The sequence below is a fragment of the Papio anubis genome, chromosome 20, assembly GCF_008728515.1.
Source record: "Papio anubis isolate 15944 chromosome 20, Panubis1.0, whole genome shotgun sequence".
Taxonomy (NCBI): domain Eukaryota; kingdom Metazoa; phylum Chordata; class Mammalia; order Primates; family Cercopithecidae; genus Papio; species Papio anubis.
The window spans coordinates 46,242,654-46,270,333 of NC_044995.1; the positions used below are offsets into that span (position 1 = coordinate 46,242,654).

At 55.5% G+C, this 27,680-nt stretch overlaps 2 protein-coding genes across 17 annotated transcripts in view; one reads left to right on the plus strand and one right to left on the minus strand.

Annotated features, from left to right (window-relative positions):
* PTPRS (protein tyrosine phosphatase receptor type S) overlaps positions 1 to 27,680 on the plus strand; it is a 138,044-nt gene that overhangs the window by 47,111 nt on the left and 63,253 nt on the right. For 8 of the 16 annotated variants that reach the window (XM_031660093.1, XM_031660091.1, XM_031660095.1 and 5 more), the window contains exons 1-4: positions 2,405 to 2,521; positions 9,292 to 9,476; positions 22,572 to 22,717; positions 23,327 to 23,468. In XM_031660093.1, coding sequence (XP_031515953.1) covers positions 9,386 to 9,476; positions 22,572 to 22,717; positions 23,327 to 23,468 — 379 coding nt within the window. In that variant the 5' untranslated portion in view covers positions 2,405 to 2,521; positions 9,292 to 9,385. Of the gene's footprint in view, positions 1 to 2,404; positions 2,522 to 9,291; positions 9,477 to 22,571; positions 22,718 to 23,326; positions 23,469 to 27,680 lie in introns of those variants that run through there. The other 8 variants (XM_009193249.4, XM_003914711.5, XM_009193250.4 and 5 more) reach the window with 4 other exon arrangements.
* On the minus strand, positions 12,838 to 22,125 carry LOC108583159. Its single transcript, XM_021931520.2, has 4 exons — positions 22,031 to 22,125; positions 18,874 to 19,388; positions 14,387 to 14,467; positions 12,838 to 12,986 (listed from the first exon to the last, which is right to left on the minus strand). Exons 1-4 carry the CDS (start codon positions 22,123 to 22,125, stop codon positions 12,838 to 12,840), a joined length of 840 nt encoding a protein of 279 aa, XP_021787212.2.

Consider the following 27,680-nt stretch of genomic DNA (forward strand, 5'->3'; position numbering starts at 1 on the left):
CGGTGTGGCTTTTGGAGGAGAATAAGGTTGGAGGGGCTCTGCTGGGTGAGGCTGGGCCTGATTGTGCAAATGTTTGCTGAGAACCTCCTTTGTACCGTGGACCTGTGCTAGGTGCTGGGGACACTGGGTGACCGAGACAAACCCTGCTCTGTCCACCGAGGTCACAGTCTGCTGGGAGAGGCAGACCCAGGACTAGGCGCACTTAGGGCTCTGTGCTGATGGGGCCACCCAGCCAAGGGGGAGGGCACCTGGCCCAACTTCCCCAGCCCCTCGGGGGCAGCTATGTCCCCTGCCAACTGCGGTCACCACTGTGGAATAGGAGCAAGAGTCTGTCTCCACAGAGACATGGGCAAAAGGCCCAGAGAGGGCAGGACTGGCTGGGAAGGGGCTGGCAGGAGCCAGGCCCGTCTGCCGCAGGTCATACAGCCCCAAGCCTCCTGACAGTGTGGATTCATTGAACGCCTGTTCGGTGCTTGACTTATGTGGCAGATGGGGAAACCGTCAGCCTGAGAGGTACGGGTCCTTTCTTGACACACGGGGCATCCCTGGATTCAAGCTCGAGTCTGTATGAGCCCCCTACCTTGCCGCAGATGCAAACAAGGTGCCTACTCTGCTCCTGAGGGCCCACCGTGTGCCCAGCCGAGTTGGGGAGGTCATGCTGGTTGCTCCTATGCCTTCATTGACACAGGGCACCTCCTGTGTGCCTCTAGTGGTACTGGGGCACCAGGCCGCCGCCTCCATGAAGCACCTACTGTGTACCTCGCTGAGGGTGGCGTTGCGTGGGATGGGAGGCGTCAAGGCATCCTGTGTTTATTTCCTACTGTGTGCTTTGTGTCAAAGGGGCAGGCAGGGAGCCTGTGTGCAGACACTCACAGACCACCTACTGTGTGCATGGTGCTTTGTGGACTAGGCCACCTAGTGCTGGAGGTGGGGTGGGGGGATTCCATGCTCCATTTTGCAGAGGGGGGATGATGCGTGGTACGGGAAAGGGGCAGTGTGGGATCCCCCAGTGAGGGAGGCATTTATTCGATGTTTGAGGGAGGTGGGAGCCACCCACTGGGGTAGCAGTGGGAGGGCATGGACGGGAGCAGAGTGGTCTCTGCTGGGCTCTCACAGCCGCCCATGTGTCTCCCATCAAAGCCCACATCCTTTGCCCCACTGAGTAATGACTTCTAGAGAATGGGGCCGTCTGTCTCCAGGATGGCCCTGTCCCTAGATTAACCCAAGGGACTTGAAATTATTCGTGATGTACCCTCAGTTCCGGGGCCCCAGGCCTCCAGCAGCACTGTGGTGAGAGCTCCGCCTCTGGACCCAAACCCTGGTTCCGATCCCTGCTCTTCCTGGCTGTGGGCAGCCGTTTCTCTCCTTCTTGGCTCCGTTCTTTGCAGAATGGGGGTGATGATGGGCCTGCCTCCTAGAGCCGTGGCCAGTGGCCTGAGGAAGCACAGCTGATGATAGCTGAGAGCTCAGGACATCCCGTTGGCGTTGGCGTTTGGGCTTCGTCCTCAGCGCGGATGCTGGGAAGAGAGGCGTTTTCACCAGGGATGGGAGCAGACGCGGGAGCCCTTGGGTCTCCATCCCGGCCCCTGCCCCGTGCTCGAGACCCTTAGGTCCCGCTGGCCTTCTGCATTCCGGGCCCCTCCAGTGGAGTTTTCAAACCCGCACCCTGGGCGCAGCGCGGGCTCGGATTGGGCGCCCGGACAGGTCTGCCCCTCCCTCTCCCTCCTCCTCTCCCTCTGCTCCAGTGTCGCGGGCCTGGCACGGCGGCCCCATCTGTTTCCAATCTGGCCCCGCGCTCTCCGCCCCCTCCTCAGGCTTGTGGCGAGGGTGGGGGCCTCTGCCACGGTGTTCCCCCATTCATTCCCCTGGACCCCCAGCGGGAGGGAAGCCTCTGCGCCCGAGCCCCTCCCCCACCCTCTGGTCTAGGAGGGGAAAGAGGGGACGCCTCCCCCGCAACTGCTGGGCCTCAGGTCCCACCCAGACGGGGAGGGGAACTCTGCCCCTTCTCCGACCTCCTGTATTTGGGTGTGTTTGGGGAGCCCTCCGCCGCCCCGTCCGGCATCCAGCCTCCTCATCCGTTGCCATGGCCACGATCAGAGCTGTGGAAGCGGGGAGCAGGGTAGAGGCTCCCAGTGGGACCAGCCTTCGGGAGGGAGGGGTCTTGGGTCATGCCCTCCCTGGGGCACCCCTTCTCTCAATGCTGCACGGACCCCCGCGGAGGCTCTCTGCGCCTCCAGATGGGGCTCCCCTCTGGTCCCCCGCCCCACTTCCGGCCGGGGCCCATCCCTGCCCCCCCCAATCCCTCTCCCCGGCCGTCCCCTGCAACCCCGCCCCCTGCAGCCCCGCCCCCTGCAGCCCCGCCCCTTGCCCCGCCCCCAGGCCGAGCTCCCCAGGCCGAGGCCTCTCCCGAGTCTTCGCTGCGCGCCGCGCTCCGCTCCGGGCGGACGAGGGACGCGGGGACCGGTTGCGGCGGGCCCTGTGGAGGCCTCGCGGGGCCCGGGCCCGATCTCCGAGCCGCGGGGTGAGTGCGCCCGGGACCCCCTTCCATCCCAAGGCCCGGGCCGCGCCAGGCTTTGTCCCTCTCCTCGCTCCCCCTCCGTGCTCCGAGACAGGGGACGCGGGGGTCCCCCCAGCCTAGCACGGGCCTGACTGGGCTGGCCGCCCTCCAGGGACAATCTGGGCCTGCTGCTGCCTGGCGCCCCCCCATTCAGGCCCGTCGCTTGCACTTTGGAAAACTCCAGACCGTTATGCTCCGCAGGGTCCCCTCCCCCGCCTGGCCCCCAGCCCGACCTCCTCCCCCCACCCCTTCTCCTCCCCCACCTCCCGGGGGCGGAGCCAGGCGCAGGGCAGCCTTCGCTGCCAGCCCGGGGGAGCTCTGATTGGGGACTTCGCAGAAGGCAGAGGAGGCAACAGGACCGCAGAGGGGGCAGGTAGCGGTGGGGGGTGCATGGCAGGAATTCCTGCTCTTAGCCAACCCCGAAAATCGCAAAAGTTTACTTCCATCCATTTGTTTCAGCTCCCCTTGGGCCTGGGGACCCCACGTTGCCTCTGTGCTTTGTTGGGGGGCTTTAAGAAACTGGGGGGCTTGGCCTCAGGGAGGGGCCTGTGGTGGTGTCTTCTGGGATGGTCAGGGCAGCTGGTACCTTTCCGTTACCCATTCCCGTCCCTGGGCTCTAAGCCGTTCCAGGCCCCGCGTCCTGAGCTGATGGAGTTTGGTGACCCTCCTCAAGGGGCTTCCGGCAGACCCCAGGCTGGCGTCAACCCCAAGCCCTGTCTGCTCCTTCCAGAGCCTCACCCTCACCCTTTAAATCTCAGCCAGACCCCCTAGGGTGGATGTGAGGCTGTCCCCGTCTTGGCCTCCATTGCCTGGGGTGGTCTCTGTCTATGGTCTCAGTTTCCACCTCTGAGACCCAGGTGACCCCAGGGATGATGTGGATAAAGTGCCAGGTGGAGCTGGGTATGCAGCAGGCATCCAGTGCACGCAGCGGCTTTGCCACGTTCCTGGGGTGGGAAGAGGGCTTCCATCCAGAGGGTTGACAGACCCACAGTGGGAGCACAGCTGTGATGGGGTAGCGCAGAATGGGTCTTGATCCAACCTGGGGCATCCAGGAGGGCTTCCTGAAGGAGGCGACAGCTCAGCTGAGACCTGAGGATGAGTGTGAGGGCTGAGATTTGATGGGGATATGGAAGGGTGTGCTGGGTGGAAGGAACAGTGCGTGTCAATACCCCTATGGGAGCCAGGGGCCACAAGTGGGGGGATCAAGGTGGCATGGGAAGCCTGGCATGGGGGGTTGTGGCGTGACGGGGTCAGTAGAGGCCGGGCTGGCAGCTCTGGAGGCTGAGGTAGCAGTCTGAGTTTTAATGCGTGTTGATGGGAGCCATGGGGGTTTTAGAGCAGAGGAGAACGGGGCTTAGCTTGGAGTGGAGGCATCTCGTGGTTGCAGCTTACAGGATGAGCTGACTGTGACCGTGGGCCAGCTGGGGAAGGATGTGCCAGGTGAGGGACCTGCATGGGAAGAGGCTCAGAGGCCTGAGGCAGTGTATTCTGAGAACTGCGGGACCTTTTGGGAAGAGGGGGTAGGGAAGAGATAGATGCAGTCACATCAAGAAGGGCCCAGCACACCGAGCACGGGAGCTGGGAGCCACTGTGGGTGTGTGAGCAGCAGGGATGCCCCCAGATCTTGGCGTCTCAAGTTGTTCCATGAAACCAGCATGGGGGACACACTGTTGGGGCAATTTTGGCAGCCTGGGTGCCTAGGGGACGTGGACCCTGAGCTCGATTGAGAACCGGGCTCTGGCCTCAAATCCTAACCCAGCCCAGCCCCCTTCTCCATGCAGGACTCTTGGTGAGCCTTGGTTTCCTAATCCGTTAAACAGCAGGAAACACAGAGAACATCTAATGGGGCTCAGCACCCCAGGGGCACCCAGTGGACTTTAATGATTTCCCTCTCCAGGGCTGGGCCTGGTTCCCTGTCTGCCCCACCCTTCCACTCCTGGCCACCAGGACCCCTGGGGACAGTGCCCTGAGCTGTCACATCTTCCCAATACAATCAATAGTCAATTAAAGCCAGGTCTTCCGTCTTCAGTTCCAGGAAGGGCCAGTCCCACCCAGCCCCTCCCTGAGCCCATTTCCTGATAGGGAGATAATGGTGACCTGGGAGGGACAGTGGCTTGGCCAGAGCTGACTTGAGCCCACCAGTGGCCACAGAGCCTGGGCTTGCCACCCAAGGGGGCCCTCGCTGCCTGTCCCTGCTTGAGTGGACGTGGGAGTGACCCAGGTCCAGGGAGGCTGGAGGCCAGGGTCCAGTCCTGGAAATGACATTCCAGGCGGTGGCATGGGAGAGATGTGGGTGGGCGGTGGATGTGAAGGTGGAGATGTTGTGCAGGCTTAGGGTCTTTTCCCTGAGTCCCACTGCTGGCATCACCAGCCTCGGCTTCTCCTGCCCTGGGGTCATGGGATGGCCCCTGAGGGTTAGAATTAGGCCCCCAGACTCCCGTCCCAGGACAGGACAGGGTAGACTCTCCAGCCGGAGCCTCCTCTGGCCCGAGGAGCCCCCGCCTCGTGCGGGTGACAGAGCCTGTTTGCTGCCCGGCCTGGGTCATAATCACCCCTTTATGCTCCCTGGATCGCGTGGGCACGCAAAGCCGGCTCCCAGATCGCGTGACCCATGCCCTGGCGCCTGGTTGGAATGGGTGCCCACTCGCCCCCCATTAGCATGGCGGGGGAATCCCCAGAGGCGGCCAGCAGGCTCTACCAGGCCCAGAGAGAGTTGTCCAGAGATCCCGCAGTGGCTAGGGAAAGACACAGTTACAAGATTAAACATGGGCTCTAGACCCGAGTCCCACCCCAGCTGGGGGCCTTGGCTGAGTCCCTGTTCTTCCATGAGCCTCAGTTTCCTCATCTGTAAAAGGCAAGCGCCTGCCTCCGACCAGCTACCACGAGCTAGTGGTGGGCAGCCTAGCCCCCGAAAGCCAGGCGGGGTGGGCAGAGACCCTCCCTGAGCCCTACGTGGGTTCAAGGTCCAGCAGTCCCTCCTTTCCCTTCTCCCTAGCCCTGGCACAGCCTCACTGGCCACCATGGGCTGCCATGCTTTTCCTGACAGCCGTGTCATTTCCTGGGAGCTTGCAGATGACTGCACCTGACTTAGTTTCCCTTTCTTGGCAGTGGCAAGGCTGGTGGCCCAGGCTGCCTTGTTGCAAGAGGGCATGGTGGAGGGTTCACCTGGCACCAACCTGACTGTGTCCCTCCCTGCCCAGGGCCACGTAGGGCTCCTGGCTGTCCTGTGGGTCTGGTCTGTGTGCACCTCTCTGTCCTCATCTCTCCCCCTCTCCCTCCTAGGACCTCTCGGTGCTGCCCCCTTGCCCTTCCTCATGCTGTTCCTAGTGCACAGACACCCTTGCCCCTAATTCCCATTCACCTTTTGGTCCTCACCCAATATTAAATCCAGGAATGGCCCATGCAAAGGCCGGGGGGTAGGACTGGACTACACTTGGGGTGTTGGAGGAACAGCAAGGAGGCCATGCGGCTGGAGCAGAAGGAGGAAGGGGAGAGGAGGAGGAGGGGAGAGCAGGGAGGGGATGGGGCAGGTCGTGCAGGACCTGGTGGGCCTCAGGAAGGACTTGGGCTTTGACCCCGAGGCAGGTGGAAGCCGTGGAGGGCTGTGGGCAGAGGAGGGACGGGCCCTGACTCAGGTGCTGGCAGATGCTTTCTGCTTTCTGTGGGTGGAACAGACCGAGGGCGAGGGCAGGAGCTGGGAGACCAGGGTGGAGGTGACGATGTCCATCCAGGCCAGTGACAGTGGGGCTGGAAGAAGTGGAGGCAGAAGAATGGGTAAGAAGTGGGCAGTTTGGGGACAGATTCTGAAGGCAGAGCTGATGGGACTTCGGGATCTTTTCTCCCAAGTCCTCGCAGAGGACCCCACACCTGGGGTTTTCGTGGAAGCAGGAGTCAGTAGGAGGGTCGTGGGTGTGCGGGGTCCTATCTCCATCATGGGAGGTTCCCCTAGGGAGGATTGGCACCTAAGGGACCCTGGAATGTTTTGTCTTTTGCAGCGGTAGTGTCTGAACCCCACTCCCTGGGCCCCTCCCACCACCCTGTTCCTGAGGCATCACCCGTGCCTCAAATGCCACTGTTGCTATAGCCCCTCGTCCCCACCCCTGACAGGCTGGAGTGGCGGATCTAAGGGGAGTCCATGGCCAGGCCCTGCCTGCCTGTGCCTGGGTCAGCCTTGTCCTGCCCAGACATCAGGGAGGTATGGGCCCAACATGGCCTCTGCCGTGGGAGCCAGGGTGTAATTAGGGCTGCCCGGTTTAGAAGGCGGCTGCCCTGAGGTCCCCGTGGGATGTGGGAGAGCCAGCTGTGGCTGGGGCCCTCCATACGTGTGCCCCACCTAGGCTCTCTGTGCAAGTGACTCCTACCCATGCTCTCTGAGCTTCAGGTTTGCTGTGCTGCCTCAGTTTCCCCAGAGGCTCTCTGCAGGCCTGCCCAGCTGCTCAAAGTGGTCTGGGACTGACCTCGCCCCACCAGTGTGGCCAAGCAGATGTGCATTTCTGGGCAGGGCCAGCCACTGTGGTCACCCTAGCCCCAGCTGGCCACAGGCTGTTTTCTCCATCTGGGGCCACCGCCTTCCTTGTTGGTGACTTTTGCTCTTAAAGGGCCAGGGCGGGGACTCAGAGTAAGGGACTGTGCTCTGGGCCTCATTTCCTTCATCTTCCCAGTCCCCAACTGGTTGTGTGCAAGGTGTACCTAGAGTGTGACTATGCGTGTACGTGTCTATGTAGCCTGGCTGTGTGCACAGATGTGTGTAGGAAGGGGATCTGACTTTGCGCGTCTCTATTTGGCTGGCTGGTGCATGCACCTGTGGTCTGCTGACTGAGTGGCCTATCTATAGTCTGACAGTGTGCCGGCACCTGTGTCTGTGTGTGACGTTGACCTGCTTGTGCACCTGTAGGTATCTCTGATCTAATTGCATGTTTGCAGTTCCCTGTAACCTAACTGTGTACGTGTACTGCCTGCCCCACCGTGACCCTGTGTCTGTATCTTTTCTGGCTTGGTGTATGTCTGTGTTTGTGGTCTGACTATGTGCAAGTTTTATTTGCCTGATTGTGCATGTGCCCATCTCTGCTGCCTGACTGTGTGAAGCAGATACAGAACTGCTTGCAGTCTGACTGTGTGTCGGTGTGTATTGGTGATTTGACTGTGTATATCTGTGTATGTCTGTGGCCTGATTTAGCAGGCATCATTCTCTGTGCCCGGTCTGACTAAGTGCCTGTGGCCTCACTATGTACACCGAGGCCCCCCCAGTCCCGTTCCTCGCCCTAGGCTGTGACCTGGCCACTACCCGCCCATCCTTCCCCTGGGACCGCCCCAGGGCTGCGCGAGGTGACCGCAGCTGGGTATTTTGGGAGTCAGAATCACAGGGGCTGCCCCGTTATTATGCACCACCAGTTCCTGTGGCCACAGCCTGGACCCGCCCAGGGCATGGGCTGGCATGGGTGCTGGCATGACTGGGTAACAAAGATCTTATCCTTGGGCCTCTCCCTGCCCCTCCCTGGACCTCTGACCTGGCTCCGGACAGAGTGGAGATTGGGGAGATGGGGAGGGGGCCGTTCCAGGGTTCAAGGTCTGTGATGAGGGACGCTTCTGCCCGGGAGGAGTTGAGGTTCTTGTAGGAGAAACGTGCTGAATGATGAACATCTTTTCATTTAATTTGGGAACCAGGGTGAATACCATGGAGGATAACCTTAGTCATATCTGACGCTCCGGGATGTAGAATGTAGGGGGAGTTGACCTTTGAGGAACAGAGAAGGGCTTCCTGAGGAAGTGACAGCTGAGCTGAGACCTGTCATGTGGTGGGGGACAGCATTCCAGGCAGAGGGCACAGCAGAAGCAAAGGCTTGGAGGTGGGACTGAGCTTGGCTGGCCTGGCTGTACCTCCAAGCAAGGGGAAACAGTGAAGTCAGCAGGAGTGGCTTCCCCTGGGGGCTCCGGGAGCCATGGGAGGTCTTAGAGCAGGGCAGGGACAGGCAGGTGTGGGGAGAGATTTGTCTCGTGACTTGGGGGACCAGGTTTTAGAGCCAGACAGCAGCGTAGTCTGGAGTCCCCTCCTTCCTGAGGAGCAGCCTGTGAGTTGGAGAAAATCGGGGCTCAGCACCCCCAGAGGTCCTCAGTCCTGGTGTGGGGCTTGGTCTGAGTCACGGGCCCAGCCCAGGTTGGGGATTCATGCTGGGGTTGGGGTTTCGCTGGTGGTTGGAGGCTGCCTTAGTCCATTTGGGCTGCTATAGCCAAATACCACGGACCAAGTGGCTTGTAAACGACAGAAATTCGTACCTCACAGTTCTAGAGGCTGGGAAGCCGAAGATCAAGGCAACACAGATTTGGTGTCTGGTGAGGGCTGTCTTCTGGTTCATGGAAGGCATCTTCTCCCTGTGTCTTCACATGGCAGAAAGGGCAAGGGAGCTTTCTGGGAGAGCTTTTATGATACTAATCCCATTCATGAGGTCTCTGCTCTCATGACTTAGTCACTTACCGAAGACTCCACCTCCTATTACCATCCTAGTGGGGACAAGGTTTCAACATACGATTTTCTTTTTGGTGGGGGGACACATTAATTCTATAGCAGGGGCCCAGCACTTTCATTCCATCCCATCACCCTGTGATCCTTCCCCATTTTCCCATGACCAGCCCCCGCAGGACCCTACCCTGCTCCATGTGACCCTCCCACTACCTCCTCCATGAAGGTCTCCTGGATTTCCCCACTTGCCTCTCACAGCCCTCCATTGCCTCTGCAGACGCTGCCCCATCTGACGCTCGGCTCGAGGCCTCTCTGTGAGGGACCAGGGGGCCATCCCCCTCCAGGGCGGAGATCAGAGGTCGCTGCCAAGCATGGCGCCCACCTGGGGCCCTGGCATGGTATCCGTGGTTGGTCCCATGGGCCTCCTTGTGGTCCTGCTTGTTGGAGGCTGCGCAGCAGAAGGTAAGAAGCTGGCACGGAGTGTGCAGGTGTCCGCGTGTTTGTTTACCTGTGTGCATTTATGGCTGTGTGTGTGTGAGCACGCTCCCCACCTCCTCCCGGGGGCCCTCCATTTTGCCAAATGGAACTTTTTTTTTGTTTTTGAGACGGGGTCTTGCTCTGTCACCCAGGCTGGAGTGCAGTGGCCGGATCTCAGCTCACTGCAAGCTCCGCCTCCCGGGTTCACACCATTCTCCTGCCTCAGCCTCCCGAGTAGCTGGGACTACAGGCGCCCGCCACCACGCCCGGCTAATTTTTTTGTATTTTCAGTAGAGACGGGGTTTCACCGTGTTAGCCAGGATGGTCTTGATCTCCTGACCTCGTGATCCACCTGCCTCGGCCTCCCAAAGTGCTGGGATTACAGGTGTGAGCCACTGCGCCCGGTCGCCAAGTGGAACTTTTATGCTCCACAAATGAGGCTGAATGCTGAGGGCTGTGTGCTGAGCCCTGAGAGATTCAGAGATAAATAACAATGCTGGTATTCATAAATAACAGGAACGATGGTGGTGGTGTCTGTTTCCCCAGCATCAACTCAGCACCAGGCTCCATGCTAAGCACAGATTTTACCTGCTTCCTCTCCCTTGAGCCTGACAAAACCCAGTGTGCCAGTTCTGTTACCTTCCATGTTTTCCGATGAAGGAAAACAAGGCTGAAAAGAGGCAAGGACTTATTTGAGGTCACTCCTTAGTGAGCCACAGAGTTCACCTTTCCTTGCTGTGGGCAGTAGCTACACCTGGTGGCAGACACACACACGGACAAACTGTCTCAGGCGGAGCCAGGGGAGGCTTCTTGGGAGAAAGGGCATTGGGACTGGGGTTTTGTGAGTGTATAGGAGTTCGCCAATAGAAAAGCTATTCCTCGTCAGGATGACAGCACCCGGGAAGGCCTGGAGATGAAAGAGGTTGGTATAGTTTAGAGATGGGCAAGGCAGCATTTCTGGCTATAATGTGAAGAGGATGAGCGTCCATTTGGGGCCCAATGCCAAGACTCACCCCACCATGAAGGACCTGGAGAAGGCATCACTCAGGCCCATGAGGACATAGGGGATCAGGGGAGTAGGGAAAGAGACTGGGTTCTATAGTCAGGCTGGGTTTGAATCCTGGCTCTGCCACCAACCTGCTGCACAACCTCGGGCTAGTGGCTCAGCCTCCCTTACCCACCGTCACAGGGCTCATATCATTATGCACATCCAGCATTCTTGTTACGTGGACATGTCATAAGCTCCTGCCTGCTGCTGGGCGCATAGCTGGGCACATAGCAGGCCAGCAATCCTGTGTTACCACAAGCATAAGTGTTACTGCTGGTGAACAAACTGGAGACATACACCCCTGACTCATTCATTTGTGCTTTTTCTTATTTTCGTGCTGCTTTTTTTTATTGTTGTTTCTTCTTTTTGACATGGGGTCTCACTCTGTCACCCAGGCTGGAGGGCAGTGGCAGGATCTCTGCAACCTCCACTTCTCAGGCTGAAGCGATCCTCCCACCTCAGCCTCCCAAGCAGCTGAGACTACAGGCATGGTCTATCATGCCCGGCTAATTTTTAAAATTTTTTGTAGAGATGCGGTTTCACTGTGTTGCCCACGCTGGTCTTGAACTCCTGAGCTCGAGCAATCCACCTGCCTTGGCCTCCCAAAGTGCTAGAATTACAGGTGTGAGTCAGCCATGGCATCCAGCTTCATGCTGTTTTTTAGTAAATGCCACTATACGTTCAGATCAGCCAGCACACCCTGATGAGGTGAATGCGATTATCAGCATCCCCGTCATACAGCTACGGAAACTGATTGCACCACTGCACTCCAGCCTGGGCAACAGATTCAGACCTTGTCTCCAAAAAAAAAGAAAATTGATGGGCTGAAGCGCCTTGGCCTCCCAAAGTGCTGGGATTACAGGCATGAGCCTCTGTGCTTGGCCTGGCTTTATATATATATATATATATATATATTTTTTTTTTTTTTTTTCATGTATTTATGAGTTGGAGTCTTGCTCTTGTTCCCCAGGCTGGAGTGCAGTGGCACAATCTTGGCTCACTGCAACCTCTGCCTCCCGGGTTCAAGCGATTCTCCTGCCTCAGCCTCCCGAGTAGCTGGGATTACAGGTGCACACCACCACGCCCGGCTAATTTTTTGTATTTTTAGTAGAGATGGGGTTTCACCATGTTAGTCAGGGTAGTCTCAATCTCCTGACCTCATCATGATCCTCCTGCCTTGGCCTCCCAAAGTGCTGGGATTACAGGCATGAGCCAGTGAGCCCGGCCGGCTTGGCTAATTTTTTAAATTTCTTGGAGAGATGGAGTTCTTACTATGTTGCCCAAACCGGTCTCAAACTCGTTGGCTTAAGCAGTCCTCCACCCCAGCCTCCTAAAATACTGGGATTACAGGCCTGAGCCCCAGTGCCTGGCCTGGCTAATTTTTTAGATTTCTTACAGAGACGGAGTTTTTACTGTGTTGCCCAGGCTGGTCTCAAACTCCTAGATTTAAGCGATCCTCCCAACTCAGCCTCCCAAAGTGCTGGGATTACAAGCGTGAGCTGCTGTGCCCGACCAGAAGTGGCCATTTGAACCTGAGCTGCCTGGTCCCACAGGCCAAGTTCCCCATGACCACACTCCCTCAGGGACCAGAAGCTAGGTATAGCTGCGCCGTGATCTGTTTGGCCGCCTCCAGGGCCTGAGTCTTCCTGGCCTCTCTCCCCTGCATTGGGGATGTCTGGCCTTCAGTACTGACCCCTTTCAGTTTTTCTTTTGTTTTGTTTGTTTTTTTTTTTGAAATGGAGTCTTGCTCTGTTGTCCAGGCTGGAGTGCAATGGTGCAATCTCTGCTCACTGCAACCTCCGCCTCCCAGGTTCAAGCGATTCTCTTGCCTCAGTCTCCCGAGTAGCTGGAATTACTGGCGCCTACCACCATGCCCAGCTCATTTTTGTACTTTTTTTTTTTTTTTGAGACGGAGTCTCGCTCTGTCACCCAGGCTGGAGTGCAGTGGCCAGATCTCAGCTCACTGCAAGCTCCGCCTCCCGGGTTTACGCCATTCTCCTGCCTCAGCCTCCCGAGTAGCTGGGACTACAGGCGCCTGCCACCTTGCCCGGCTGGTTTTTTGTATATTTTTAGTAGAGACGGGGTTTCACCATGTTAGCCAGGATGGTCTCGATCTCCTGACCTTGTGATCCGCCCGTCTCGGCCTCCCAAAGTGCTGGGATTACAGGCTTGAGCCACCGCGCCCGGCCCATTTTTGTATTTTTAGTAGAGATGGGGTTTCACCACATTAGCAAGGCTGGTCTTGAACTGCTGACCTCAGGTGATCTGCCCACCTCAGCCTCCCAGAGTGCCAGGATTCTAGGCGGAAGGGAACAATTTCTGCTCTAGAAACCACTTCAGGTCCAGTGGGGCCTTCCCAGGATGCCGTGGGGCTGGCCCCGGGCAGGGTTGGAGGGGACAGGGTGGGTGGGTCACCAGCTCTGGCACTGAATTCTTGTCTGCAGAATCTGAAATGGAAAAACAGAGATGGCGCCAAGCCAGGCCACAGAGCGGGAGGCTCAGGCCCGTTGCCTCCAGAGAGAGCCGGGTTCCCTTCCCGGCTTTTTTGATACTGGCAGCACCACCTGAACTTCTGTCTCTTCATCTGAGAAACAGGGACATCCACGGTACTTGTGGTCAATAAAAACCCACAACCCCATTTATCCAGCCTGCGTTATTTTCAGGGCACTGGAGCCAGATAGGCCTGGGTTGGAATCCTGTCTCTGCCCATCACACGCCGTGTGACTAAAAGGCAGATCCCTTGTCTCTCTTTTTTTTTTTTTTTTTTTTGAGATGAAGTCTTGTTCCGTTGTTCTGTTGCCCAGGCTGGAGTGCAATGGCACAATCTCGGCTCCCACTGCAGCCTCTGCCTCCCAGGTTCAAGCGGTTCTCCTGCCTCAGCCTCCAAGTACCTGGGATTACAGGCGCGCACCACCGCACCTGGCTAATTTTTGTATTTTTGGTAGAGGTGGGGTTTTGCCGTGTTAGCAAGGCTGGTCTTGAACTCCTGACCTCAGGTGATCTGCCCGCCTCAGCCTCCCAAAGTGCCGGGATTATAGGTTGAGCCACCGCGCCCGGCCTCTTCACCTGTCTGAGCCTCAGTTTTGCTCCTCCTGGCCACAGGCATAAAACTTAGCACATGGCGTGTCTTTGTGCCTCTTGAGCTGCAGGTGCGGCCCTCTTAAGCCCCGAAGGTGTCCTTCCTGTGTCTCTGCCCCTTTGCTGAGAAAAAGGTGGGGAAGCTTTGTCCAAAGGAGCGATTCCAAGCATCCGCAAGACATTTTCTGACGGGGAACGCGGTGGGCAGAGACAGCTCTTCCAGGCTGGCTCGGATCCCAAAGCTGCCTGGAGAAGACGGAGAGGGTGTTTGATCTGCAGGGGTGGGGGTGCTTCCGAGAGGTAGAACCCCTCCAAATCCGAGAGCAGGCAGTGATGTTGGGAGCTCCGTTTTCTCAAGGCTCACCAGACACCGAGAGGAAGTCTGAGGTCCCAGGGAACTGAGGCTGTCCCTTGGCCTTTCTGCTGAGAGCCACACAAGCAGGTATTTCAGCCCAGTGTTCTGGGGACGCCCAGGCTGCGGTGGCATAAGGGACTCCTGACCGGGCCTGCAGTAACCCAAGAAAGCTCCCCAGGGGAGGTGCTGGCCGAGCTGAGGTTGAAGCTGCCAGATGAGAGGAGGAGGAAGGGACCCCGGGAGGAAGGAACAACACAGACAGTGGCTGATTGTAGCACCCGCCCGGTCTTGCTCGCTGGAGTGGAGGGGCAAGGGGTGTGTTCGGGCTCTAGGTCAGACAGGCAGCTGGATGCGTCTCTACCCGCAGCCCGCTTCTGCCCTTCCTTCCAGCAGCTCCAGAGGGAGGGGTTTTACCAGAAGTAACATTCTTGACCCAGCCACAGTGACTTTTCCTCATGTCCTTGGCTGAGGACTCATGGCCCCGGGTCACCATTCCTGAGGCCAGAAGGAGGGGGCAGGCCCAGGCTCCATGTGGAGCAAAACATCTGCCCTAATCAGGCTCAAGGTCTGGATGTGGAAGGAGAGTAAGATGTCGGCTTAGAGGCAGAAACCCGGGTTCAAATTCCAGTGCTGTTTTTTCTGAGCTCTGTGATATTTTTTTGTGGTGGTTTGTGTTTTGAGACAGAGTCTTGCCCTGTCACCCAGGCTGGAGTGCAATGGAGTGATCTCAGCAGCTCACTGCAACCTCTGTCTCCCTGATTCAAGCAATTCTCCTGCCTCAGCCTCCCGGGTAGCTGAGATTACAGGTGCCTGCCACCACGCCGGGCTAATTTTTGTATTTTTAGTAGAGATGGGGTTTCACCATGTTTTTCAAGCTGGTCTCGAACTCCCAACCTCAGGTGATCCTCCCGCTGTGGCCTCCCAAACTGCTGGGATTACAGGCGTGAGCTACCACGCCCAGCTTCTGAGCTCTGAGCTCTGTGAACCCATTAACATTCCTGAATCTGTACAGTGGGACTGGCTGTTGCTTCATCAGAGGGATAAATAAGAGTTGAGGGGCCAGGCGCGGCACCTCGCATCTGTAATTCCAGCACTTTGGGAGACCGAGGTGGGTGGATCATTTGAGGTCAGGAGTTCGAGACCAGCCTGGCCAACATGCTGAAACCCCGTCTCTACTAAAAATACTAAAATCAGCCAGGCGTGGTGGTGGGCGCTTGTAATCCCAGCTACTCTTGCGGCTGAGGCAGGAGAATTGCTTGAACCCAGGAGGCGGAGGTTGCAGTGAGCCAAGATTGCGCCACTGCATTCCAGCCTGGGCAGCAGAGCGAGACTCCATCCCAAAAAGAAAAAAAGGGTTAAGGGAGGTCGTGCATTCCTGTACGTGGTGGTTCTAGTGACTTTTTTTTTTTTTTTGAGATGGAGTTTTGCTTTTGTCACCCACACTGGAATGCAATGGCATGATCTCGGCTCATTGTAACCTCTGCCTCCTGGGTTCAAACGATTCTCCTGCCTCAGCCTCCCGAGTAGCTGGGATTACAGGCACCTGCCACCACGTCCGGCTGATTTTTGTATTTTTTAGTAGAGACGGGGTTTCATCATGTTGGCCAGGCTGGTCCTGAACTCCTGACCTCAGGTAATCCAATCCTCTCCCAAAGTGCTGGGATTATAGGCATGAACCACTGCGCCCAACCAGGTCTAGTGACTTTTGGGACAGATGCTCAAAGCATACACATAGGGTCTTATCAACAGGAGCGGAGCCTTGAGTGAGGGAGGTTAGGCTGGTCAGGCCACTGGAACAGGAACTCTGTTTTGTTTAAAGCCCAGCCCGAGCTATGGATGGGTAGGCGTTGGGGCCCACAGGGACCTACACTTGGAACTTCAGGCCTTCTTAAGGCCTCTCTGGACTTCTGAATAGCTGGAACTTTCCAGAACTTTTCTGGTCAATCCGTGTGGCCCCTGGACTCACTCCACCCATTTCCAGCTGGTAGTAGAGGCTCAAAGTCCTAGCGTTGCTCAAGTTTGAGTTGTTAGACCTCTGCCTCTCCTCAGACCCCAAACTTTTACTTAAAACAAAGTTGTGCTCCATTTTTTCTTTAATCAGCTCACTTTTTTGTTTAAGCAATTTTTTTTTTTTTTAACAGACGGAGTGTCGCTCTGTCACCCAGGCTGGAGTGCAGTGGCGCGATCTTGGCTCACTGAAAGCTCTGCCTGCTGGGTTTACCCACCATTCTCTGGCCTCAGCCTCCTGAGTAGCTGGGACTACAGGCGCCCGCCACCATGCCTGGCTAGTTTTTATATTTTTGTTAGAGACGGGGTTTCACCCTGCTAGCCAGGATGGTCTCGATCTCCTGACCTTGTGATCCGCCCGCCTCGGATTCCCAAAGTGCTGGGATTACAGGCGTGAGCCACCACACCTGGCCTACTTAAGCAATTTTATAGTTTAAAATAACTTCAGGCCAGGCGCTGTGGCTCACACCTGTAATCCCAGCACTTTGGGAGGCTGAGGCGGGCAGATCATGTGGTCAGGAGATCGAGACCATCCTTGCCAACACGGTGAAACCCCCTTTCTATGAAAAATACAAAAAAATTAGCCAGGCATGGTGGCGGGTGCCTTTAGTCCCAGCTACTCGGGAGGCTGAGGCAAGAGAATGGCGTGAATCCGGGAGGCAGAGCTTACAGAGAATCCAGCCTGGGCGACAGAGTGAGACTCTGTCTCAAAAAAAAAAGTAAAAATAAAAATAAACAACTTCAGCTGGGCATGGTGGCTCACACCGCTAATCCCAGAGCTTTGGGAGACTGAGATGGGAGGTTTGCTTGCGCTCAGGAGTTCCAGACCAACCTGGGAAACATAGCGAGACCCTGTCTCTAGAACAGATTAAAAATTAGCTGCGTGTGGTGGCAAGCGCCTGTGGTCCCAATTACCCAGGAGACTGAGGCCAGAGGATCCCTGGAGCCCAGGAGTTTGAGGCTGCAGTGAGCCATGATTGCACCACTGCACTCCAGCCTTGGGTGAGCGTGAGACCCTGTCTCTGCTAAAAAAAAAAAAAATAATAAAAATAACTTCTTCAATTTGTCTTTAGTTCTTTTTTTTTTTTGAAACGGAGTCTCGCTCTGTCGCCCAGGCTGGAGTGCAGTGACCGGATCTCGGCTCACTGCAAGCCCCGCCTCCCGGGTTCACGCCATTCTCCTGCCTCAGCCTCCCGAGTAGCTGGGACTACAGGCGCCCGCCACCTCGCCCGGCTAGTTTTTTGTATTTTTTAGTAGAGACGGGGTTTCACCGTGTTAGCCAGGATGGTCTCGATCTCCTGACCTCGTGATCCGCCCGTCTCGGCCTCCCAAAGTGCTGGGATTACAGGCTTGAGCCACCGCGCCCGGCCTGTCTTTAGTTCTAAATCTAAAAAGATACCAAAGTGAAAGTCTCTGTCCCTGTGTCCAGCCACTCAGCTCCCTGGAGGCAGTACTGTTTCTACACATACACACAATTGTTCCCTTTTTTCTTTTTTCCTTTTTTTTTTTGAGACAGAGTTTTGGTATGTCGCCCAGGCTGGAGTGCAGTGGTGCGATCTCAGCTCACTGCAACTTCCACCTTCTGGGTTCAAGCGATTCTTCCTCAGCCTCCTGAGTAGCTGGGATTACAGGCACGCACCACCACGCCTGGCTAATTTTTGTATTTTTAGCAGAGATGAGGTTTTCACCATGTTGGTCAGGCTAGTCTCGAACTCCTAATCTAGAGAGCCCGCCTCAGCCTCTCAAAGTGCTGGAATTACAGGCATGAGCCACCACGCCCCGCCCTTTTTCATTTTAAAAAATCATGCAACTATACTTTATTTGCTATACTTTATTACCTCTTGCTTATACACACCCCCTCTATTTAATAGTTTATCTTCTTGTTCCTACCCTAGTAGTTTATTTTAAAAAGCATCCTGGCCGGACGTGGTGGCTCACGCCTGTAATCCCAGCAAGTTGGGAGGCTGAGGCAGGTGGATCACCTGAGGCCAAGAGTTCGAGATGAGCCTGGCCAGCGTGGGGAAACCCTGTCTCTACCAAAAATACAAAACTTAGCCAGGCGTGATATGCGCCTGTAATCCCAGCTACTCAGGTGGCTAAGGCGGAAGAGTCTGCTTGAACCAGGGAGGTGGAGGTTGCAGTGAGCCGAGATCACACCCTGCACTTGAGCCTGGGTGACAGAGTGAGACCCTGCCACAAAAATAAATAAATAAATAAATAAATAAATAAATAAATAAATAAATAATCAAAAAGCATCCCGAGGCTGGGCGCAGTAGCTCACGCCTGTAATCCCAGCACTTTGGGAGGCCGAGGCGGGCGGATCATGAGGTCAGGAAATCGAGACCATCCTGGCTAACACGTGAAACCCCGTCTCTACTAAAAATTACAAAAAATTAGCCGGGTGTGGTGGCAGGCGCCTGTAGTTCCAGCTACACGGGAGGCTGAGGCAGGAGAATGGCGTGAACCCGGGAGGCGGAGCTTGCAGTGAGCCGAGATCGCGCCACTGCACTCCAGCCTGGGCGACAGAGCGAGACTCCATCTCAAAAAAAAAAAAAGCATCCCAATGTGAGAGGATCTCTCGAGGACAGGAGTTCGAGACCAGCCTGGGCAATGTGGCAAAACTCAGTACGAAAATTAGCCAGGCGTGATGGCACATGACTGTAGTCCTAGTGACTCAGGAGGCTGAGTTGGGAGGATCGCTTGAGCCTGGGAAATTGAGGCTGCAGTGAGCTATGTTCATGCCACTGCACTCCAGCCTGGGCAACAGAGCGAGTCCCTGTCTGAAGCAAAAAGGCATCCTTCCCCCCCCCCCCCCCCCCTTTTTTTTTTTTTTTTTTTTTTTTTGGCAGTTTCTACGTTTATTTCAACACAAAACCTGTACGTGAACTGTCTACTCATTTCTTCACTGCGTAGCCTGACATTGGGGTGGGTGACTCTGATGGCCAGCTGGGCGGCCCTTTCCACGATGGTTTTGATGGCTTTGCGGTTCTTGGAGGAAGCACTGTGAGCGATCTCAGCGCAGGGAGGTTTGTTGCACATCAGCAGAACTTCCAGCTCCTTGACGCTGGGGACCAGGAACTTCTGGAAGCCACAGGGCAGCATGTGCTGTTGGTTTTTGTTGCTCCCATAACCAATGTTGGGCATCAAGATCTGGCCCTTGCACCTTCTGCGAACCCTGTTGTCAGTACCTCTGGGTTTCCGCCAGTTACGCTTAATTTTGACATATTGTTCTGACTGGTGCCAGATGAACCGCTTGGTTCTCTTTTTGACGATCTTGGGCTTCATGAGGGGTCTGAGGCAGCCATGATGCCAAGGAGGAGACGACTGCCACCTCCATAGGCAGTGCCGAGGAAGAGAGGCTTTTCCCCCTTTTTTTTTTTTTTTTTGAGATGGAGTCTCACTCGGTCGCCCAGGCTGGAGTGCAGTGGCACGATCTCGGCTCACTGCAAGCTCTGCCTCCCGGGTTCACACCTTTCTCCTGCCTCAGCCTCCTGGGTAGCTGGGACTACAGGTGCCCGCCACCACGCCCAGATGATTTTTTGTATTTTTAGTAGAGATGGGGTTTCACCATGTTAGCCAGGATGGTCTCGATCTCCTGACCTCGTGATCCGCCTGCCTCAGCCTCCCAAAGTGCTGGGATTAGAGGCATGAGCCACCACGCCTGGCCTTTTCCCTCGTTTTATATTTATGTAGTATTCCGCTGCTGCATAGATAGCCTGGCATTCACTTGATCAGTTCCTTTTTATTGGATATAGAGGCTGCTTCCTGAGGACTCTTGTAAGTATGTTGCAGCCCTCAAAACAAAACAAAACAAAACAAAAACATTATCAGGGCATGGTGGCGGGCCCCTATAGTCCCAGCTACTTGGGAGGTTGAGGCAGGAGAATGGTGTGAACCCGGGAGGCGGAGCTTGCAGTGAGCGGAGATCATGCCACTGCACTCCAGCCTGGGCGGCAGAGCAAGACTCTGTCTCAAAAAAAAAAAAAAAAAGAAAATCTCTCAGCAGTAGCTCCATTCATCTTAGGGGATACGTTGTAACATTCCTGTGAACGGAAATGTAGTATCCCTCTGGGAGATGCAAAGGTTACTGTAAAAATAGTCAATAAAAAGGAAACAGTGTTAATGAATTCTCCACAGATATGGTAGCCTGTCCCAGGTGCAGCTGATTGAGGTTACTCTAGGGTGTTAAAACAGCGGTACTCAGCCTAGTGCAGTGGCTCACGCCTGTAATCTCAACACTTTGGGAGGCCGAGGCAGGTGGATCACAAGGCCAGGAGATTGAGACCATCGTGGCTAACACCGTGAAACCCCATCTCTACTAAAAATACAGAAAACATTAGCCGGGCATGGTGGCAGGCGCCTGTAGTCCCAGCTACTTGGGAGGCTGAGGCAGGAGAATAGCGTGAACCCGGGAGGCGGAGCTTGCAGTGAGCCAAGATCACGCCACTGCACTCCAGCCTAGGCGACAGTGAGATTCTGTCTCAACAAAAACAAAAAAACACGCGTACTCCAGGCCGGGTGCAGTGGCTCACACCTGTAATCCCAGCACTTTCGGAGGCCAAGGTAGGTGGATCACTTGAGGTCAGGAGTTCGAGACTACCCTGGCCAACATGGTAAAACCCCATCTCTACTAAAAATACAAAAATTAGCCAGGCGTGGTGGTGCGTGCCTATAATCCCAGCTACTCGGGAGGTAGAGGCAGGAGAATTGCTTGAACCTGAGAGGTGGAGATTGCACTGAGCCGAGATCGCGCCACTGCACTCCAGCCTGGTGACCTGGTGACAGAGCGAGACTTCATCTCAAAAACAAACAAACACACGAAAACCACTCCTACTCCAGACTTTATTGCAGAGACTGAATGAATACATCAGATAGTCATGGAGGGTGAAGAATGTGGGTGTGAAAGCCAGCCTGGGTCAAAGGAGCGTGTTCAGCTCAGCCACTGCCTGGCTGCATGTCCAGCCAAAGCGAGTCTCTTGCCTGATTTGTGTCTCAGTTTCCTCACATATAAAATGGGGATTGCAGAGCCGGGTATGGTGGTTCATGCCTATAAATCCAGCAACTTGGGAGGCTGAAGTGGGAGGATTGCTCAAGGCTAGGAGTTTGAGACCAGGCTGGACAACGTAGCTACTTGGGAGGCCAAGGTGGGAGGATCACTTGAGGCCAGGAGTTCCAGACCAACCTGGACAACATAGTGAGACCCCATCTCTATAAGACGGAGTCTCACTCTGTTGCCCAGGTTGAAGTGCAGTACCGTGATCTCGGTTCACTGCAGCCTCCATCTCCAAGGTTCAAGCAATTATTTTGCCTCAGCTTGCGAAGCAATTGGGATTACAGGTGCCCACCACTATGTCTGGCTAATTTTTGTTTCTTTAGTAGAGATGGGGTTTCACCATGTTGGTGAGGTTGGTCTCGAACTCCTGACTTCAGGTGATCCTCCAGCCTCAGCCTCCCAAAGTGCTGGGATTACAGGTGTGATGGCCTGTACCTGTAGTCCCAGCTACTTGGGAGGCCAAGGTGGGAGGATTGCTTGAGCCTGGGAAGTCTAGGCTGCAGTGAGCCAAGACCGTGCCACTGCACTCCAGTCTGGGTGACAGAGTGAATCCTTATCTCTTAAAAAAAAAAAAGAAAAATAGGGCCGGGCGCGGTGGCTCACGCCTGTAATCCCAGCACTCTGGGAGGTTGAGGCAGGCGGATCACGAGGTCAGGAGATGGAGACCATCCTAGCTAACATGGTGAAACCCATCTTTACTAAAAATACAAAAAGTCAGGCGTGGTGGCGGGCGCCTGTAGTCCCAGCTACTCAGGAGGCTGAGGCAGGAGAATCACTTGAACCCAGGAGACAGAGGTTGCAGTGAGCCGAGATCACAACACTGCGCTCCAGCCTGGGCAGCAGTGTGAGACTCTCTTTGAAAGAAAAAAAAAAGAAAATGAAGATCAGGATGTCACTGCCCCTGCATGCTGTTGAAGAGGTTACATATTAAATGTTAAATATTACTCACCCTTTCTGAGGTCCTGCCTCTAGCTCAGACCACTCTCGTGGGCACTGACCCCTTGTGTCCGGCCATGTCCTGGATGCCTCCCAAGAAGCTGGAGCTCTGGGTTCGAATGCTGGCTCTGGCCTCATATCCCATGGTCACCCCCATGCTGGGTGCCTCCGTTTCCTCACGTGTCTCACCAAGGAATTAGACCGAGTTACCATCTGGCAGGTGTTTTCAGGGCCCTCCAGGGTTTGGCTGGTCACCATGGAGGGGGGGTTCAGGTGCTGAATTTAGGGACTCCACATCTCACGGGTCTCCCATCTTTCCCAGTGGCAGTGTGTCTGAGCAGGTGTGCCCAGGCGAGGTTGTGTCCACGTGTGGGCAGGTGTGGCTGTTGCAGGTGAAAGTGGGGATATGTGGCTACCTGAGTGCCATGGCGGGGGGTGAGGTGGGAGGGTGTTCATTGTCATCCTCACTTTCCTCCCTCTCTCTCCATTGGCCACGTGGCATTTCTATGGGCAGGGGGTGAGGGCAGGTTTTCGTGGCTCTGTGGTATCCTAGCCAGATGCCTGGACCCATCAGCTCCCCCTTTCTTTCTGCCGTATCCCCAGAGCCCCCCAGGTTTATCAAAGAACCCAAGGACCAGATCGGTGTGTCCGGGGGTGTGGCCTCTTTCGTGTGTCAAGCCACGGGCGACCCCAAGCCACGAGTGACCTGGAACAAGAAGGGCAAGAAGGTCAACTCTCAGCGCTTTGAGGTGAGTCGGGGTGGGGAGAGGCAGCCCGGGGTCAACGCTCCCCCAAGGCAGGGCCACAGCACCTCAGCCACAGAAGACATCGTGGACACATTCCCCAGGTGGAGCCCAGGCGTCGGTGGCCGGGCAAATGTGGCTGTGCAGACTCCAGCTGGGGCCCTGCCCGCCTCACTTGTTCTACCAGCTCCATGCTGCGTGGCCTCAAGCAAAGCCCTGCCCTCTCTGAGTCTTCTTCACAGCTCAGTGTACACAGCACCAGTGCACACAAAAGGAACTTTACAACTCTGAATACGTGCACATGATCACACATGCACATTGCCACATTCCGCATGTCTTCACATGCCTTTGCATGCCTGTCACATGGGCTTGCAAACATTCATCGCAGTCACACATGCACACAACACCCTGTTCTCACATGTACCCAAATCTGGTCTCTGTCTCCCAAGCATTTATACTGGACACCGACACACATGCACATTCAGCCTGCAGCTCTTCTCCCGGTCACCCCCAGGATCATGGGGCTGACTGCCATCCCCCTACAGCCCAGCCTAGACAGGAACCTTCCTGGGGACACCATCCTCACCCTGTCCTTTTTTCCCCTGCCCACGGCAGACGATTGAGTTTGATGAGAGTGCGGGGGCAGTGCTGAGGATCCAGCCTCTGAGGACACCGCGGGATGAAAACGTGTACGAGTGTGTGGCCCAGAACTCGGTTGGGGAGATTACAGTCCATGCCAAGCTCACTGTCCTCCGAGGTATTGGGCTCCCCAGGGTGGGCGGAGGATGAACTGGGCCCTGGGCTTTGGGAACAAGCACCAAAGGAATACATGAAAGTGAGCCCAAACCTTCCTACTTTGGTTTTTCTGGGAGGACCTTGATCTCCCTTCTTGAACCAGTAACACTCTCAGGGCCCAGAGCCTACTGGTGGGGATTTATTGTGCCTTTGTAAGAAAGGAAGGAATTGAGAGACTAGAATCATCCTAATTTATAATCTTCATCATGTGCTTCTGATGACAAGAGGCTGATCCAACTCAGATGGGTTCAAGCAAGAAAGATAATTGATGTGCAGAATTAAAATTCCGTGGAGTGACTGGCTTCAGGTTCAGCTGGATCCAGGGGCTCATTGAATTTTCTCAGAGTTCACTCTCTGTCTCTTGGCTTTGTTTCCTTCTGTATTGATGTTATCCTTAGTGCGACTTCCCCCACCCCCAGTGAACTTGGATCCCATGCCCCTCCCTGAACTAATCACTGTGGCTCAGGAGGAACAAACACTCTGATTGGCTGGACTCCTCCCTGGAGCCAAGAGTGAGTGTCATTTCGCCAAAGGAATAAGGATAAACAGGATTAGGCATGGCGACTCACACCTGCAATCCCAGCACTTTGGGAGGCTGAGGTGGGAGGATCACATGTGAGACCAGACTGGGCAACATAGTGAGACCCCATCTCTACAAAAAATAAAGGATGAACAGATGCTAGGTAGGCGGAGATAGCTGCCCCACTTCCCCAGACATTCACATGGGCCTGCGGGGCTGCTTGCTGGCCTTGTTCAGGTGCAATTCTTTTTTTTTGTTTGAGACAGAGTCTTGCTTTGTTGCCCTGGCTGGAGTGCAGTGGCACTATCTCAGCTCACTGCAACCTCCGCCCCCCAGGTTCAAGTAATTCTCCTGCCTGAGCCTCCCGAGTAGCTGGGATTACAGGCACGTGCCACCACGCCTGGCTAATTTTTGTATTTTTAGTAGAGACGGGGTTCACCGTGTTGGCCAGGCTGGTCTCAAATTCCTGACCTCACGTGATCCACCCACCTTGGCCTCCTAAAGTGCTGAGATGATAGGCGTGAGTCACTGCATGCAGCCTAAGTGCATTTCTGGAACAAGTCGCAAGGAGTTTATAGGGGGCTGTCTGAATGATGCTGTTTTATAATGAGGAAGCAATTTTGTGAACAGACTGTTGTTCAGCATCATTTCAAACAGCCCCCTACAAACCCCTTGCCCAACCATTCTGTGCTGCCTTCTCCATTGCAATTTGGTTTTAGCACTGGGCCCCGCCTGTGGAGCTCAAGTCCTGGCTGCCACTTGGTTGCTGTGTGACCTAGGGCAAGTTAATGAACCTCTCTGAGCTGCAGTTTTTTCATCTCTAAAGTCGGGCCAGGTGCAGGGGCTCACGCCTGTAATCCCAACACTTTGGGAGACTGAGGCAGGTGAATCACCTGAGGTCAGGAGTTCAAGACCAGCCTGGCTAACATGGTAAAACCCTGTCTCTACTAAAAATACAAAAATTAGCCAGGCAAGGCGACATGCACCTGTAGTCCCAGCTATTCGGGAGGCTGAGGCAGGAGAATCGCTTGAATCCAAGAGGTGGAGGTTGTAGTGAGCTGAGGTCACACCATTGCACCCCAACCTGGGCGACAAGAGCGAAACTCTGTCTCAAAATGAATGAATGAATGAATGAATAAAAATAAAATGGCCGGGCACAATGGCTCATGCCTGTAATCCCAGCACTTTGGGAGGCCAAGGTGGGTCGTGAGGTCAGGAGTTCAAGACCAGCCTGGCCAAGATGGTGAAACCCTGTCTGTACTAAAAATACAAAAATTAGCTGAACGTGATGGTGGGCACCTGTAATCCCAGCTACTCAGGAAGCTGAGGCAGGGGAATCGTTTGAACCCGGGAGGTGGAGGTTGCAGTGAGCCGAGTTGGCGCTGCTGCACTCCAGTCTGGGTGACCAGGGCAAGACTCCGTCTCGGGGAAAAAAGAAAAAAAAAAAAAAAAAAACGGTTAATAATGGTTCTCACCACAAGGGGTAATTCTGTGAACCAGATGAGTGAGTGAGACAGGGAGAGAGATTAGCACAATGCCATATTTGGTCAATTCTACTTCCCCGTTATTACGTTCACTACTATGAAGATTCTTGTTTAGTAAGATGCTTGTTACCAACTCTTCTGCAGCTCTCAAGTGCGTGGGCTATACCTGTCACCCGCAGAGACATCCCAACCATGAATATGAGCCACTGCCAGCCGTTAGCTTGGAGGTGACCCCTGCATGTCGCTTCCCAAGATGAGGCTATTCCAGTGTCCTCCAGGGCAGCCCAGCTATGACCAGCTTGGAGCCCTGGGAGGGGTTATCACAGCTGCCCTAGGGGTACTTGATTTCAGACTCTGGTCCCATGAAACTGAGACTGGCATCACAGGCGAGTGACCTGTGGAGTCATACAGGCTCCCTCCCTCAGAAAGGCCCTGTGCTTCGGCCTGTAATCCCAGCACTTTGGGAGGCCGAGGCAAGTAGACAACTTGAGGTCAGGAGTTTGAGACCAGCCTGGCCAACATGGGGAAACCCCAGATCTACTAAAAATACAAAAATTAGCCAGGCATGGTGATGTGCACCTGTCATTCTAGCTCCCGGATTCTTGGGAGGCTGAGGTAGGAGGATTGCTTGAACCCGGGAGGCGGAGGCTGCAGTGAGCTGAGATTGCGCCACTGCACTCCAGCCTGGGTGACAGAGGGAGACTCCATCTCAAAAGAAGAAAAAGAAAGGCCCCGTGCTTTTTAAAGCTCTGCTGTTGGCCATGTGCCATGGCTCACACCTGTAATCCCAGCACTTTGGGAGGCCAAAGCAAGAGGATCACTTGAGCCCAGGAGTTGGAGACCAGCCTGGGCAACGTAGAGACCCCATACCCCACTGTCCGAGTCTCTACAAAAAAAACGTAAAACTTAGCCAGGTGTAGTGGTGCCTGCCTGAAGTCCCAGATGCTTAGGAGGCTGAGGCAGGAGGATCCCCTGAGCCCCGAAGTTCAAGGCTACAGTGGGCTATGATCATGCCACTGCACCCAGTCTGGGTGACAAAGCAAGACCCTGTCTCTAAAATGAGGGCGGGGGGAGGGGAAAGAAAAGATAAAACCTCTGCTGTTGCGGTCTGGAAAGTCTTAATACTTTTCTAACAAGAGACCCCCTCATTTCATTTGCCTGAGTCCTGGAGCCCGTCCCGCCGGGGGATGGAGGGAGGAGCAGGGGTGGAGTCAGCCCGCTGTGGCCCGCCCTGTTCCTCCCAGCAGATATTTTTGCCCTGACCTTTCCCGGGCACAGACGGAACAGCCTCCTCTTTTCCCGTGCCAGCCTCCACGCTGAGCACTCAGGGTGTTCAAAGGACAAGCTGTGAAGCCATCAACTGCCTGGTCCCCAGGAGTCTGGGAAAAATGCCCCCTGCATCCATCCACACTGTTTTTTTTTTTTTTTTTTGACATGGAGTTTTGCTCTTGTTGCCCAGGCTGGAGTACAATGGCGTGATTTTGGCTCACTGCAGCCTCCACCTCCTGGGTTCAAGCGATTCTCCTGTCTCAGCCTCCTGAGTAGCTGGGACTACAGGCACCCACCAGCACGCCCGGCTTATTTTTGTATTTTTAGTATACAGGGTTTCGCCATGTTGATCAGACTGGTCTCAAACTCCTGACCTCAGGTGATCCACCTCCTTGGCCTCCCAAAGTGCTGGGATTACAGGCATGAACCACCGTGCCCAGCCCACACTCTTTTTCTCTCTGCTCTCCAGCTGCCTGGAAGGGCCTGCTTGGGCTGGGAGCTCATCCTTCCTGCTGGGGCCCAGGGCCTTGGATACCCTGTCCCCGCCCCACCCACCTTGCCACCAGCCCTGAGCTCCAGGCACCCCCGGCCAGTCACTGGCAGTTGGCGGGGGACCATCTGGACTGCCAGGGCCACTCCCTGCCTCCCTCCTCCTCTGCCATCTGATTGTGGACCCCGCACACGCCTCCCGCACTGTTGTTTTAATTAAACTCCGAGGAACTGGGCACAGTGTGGTTCGCGATGTACGTTTTCGTTTAATTAGGTGCTCTCAGTAGCATCAGGCAGCCGAGGCCTCCCCCTGCACCCTGGCTGGCTGCTGCCCACACATGCTCACGGGGAGCCCCGCGGGGCCACATGCACACGGGAAGTGCTCACGTGTGAACACGTGTGGGCACAGGGC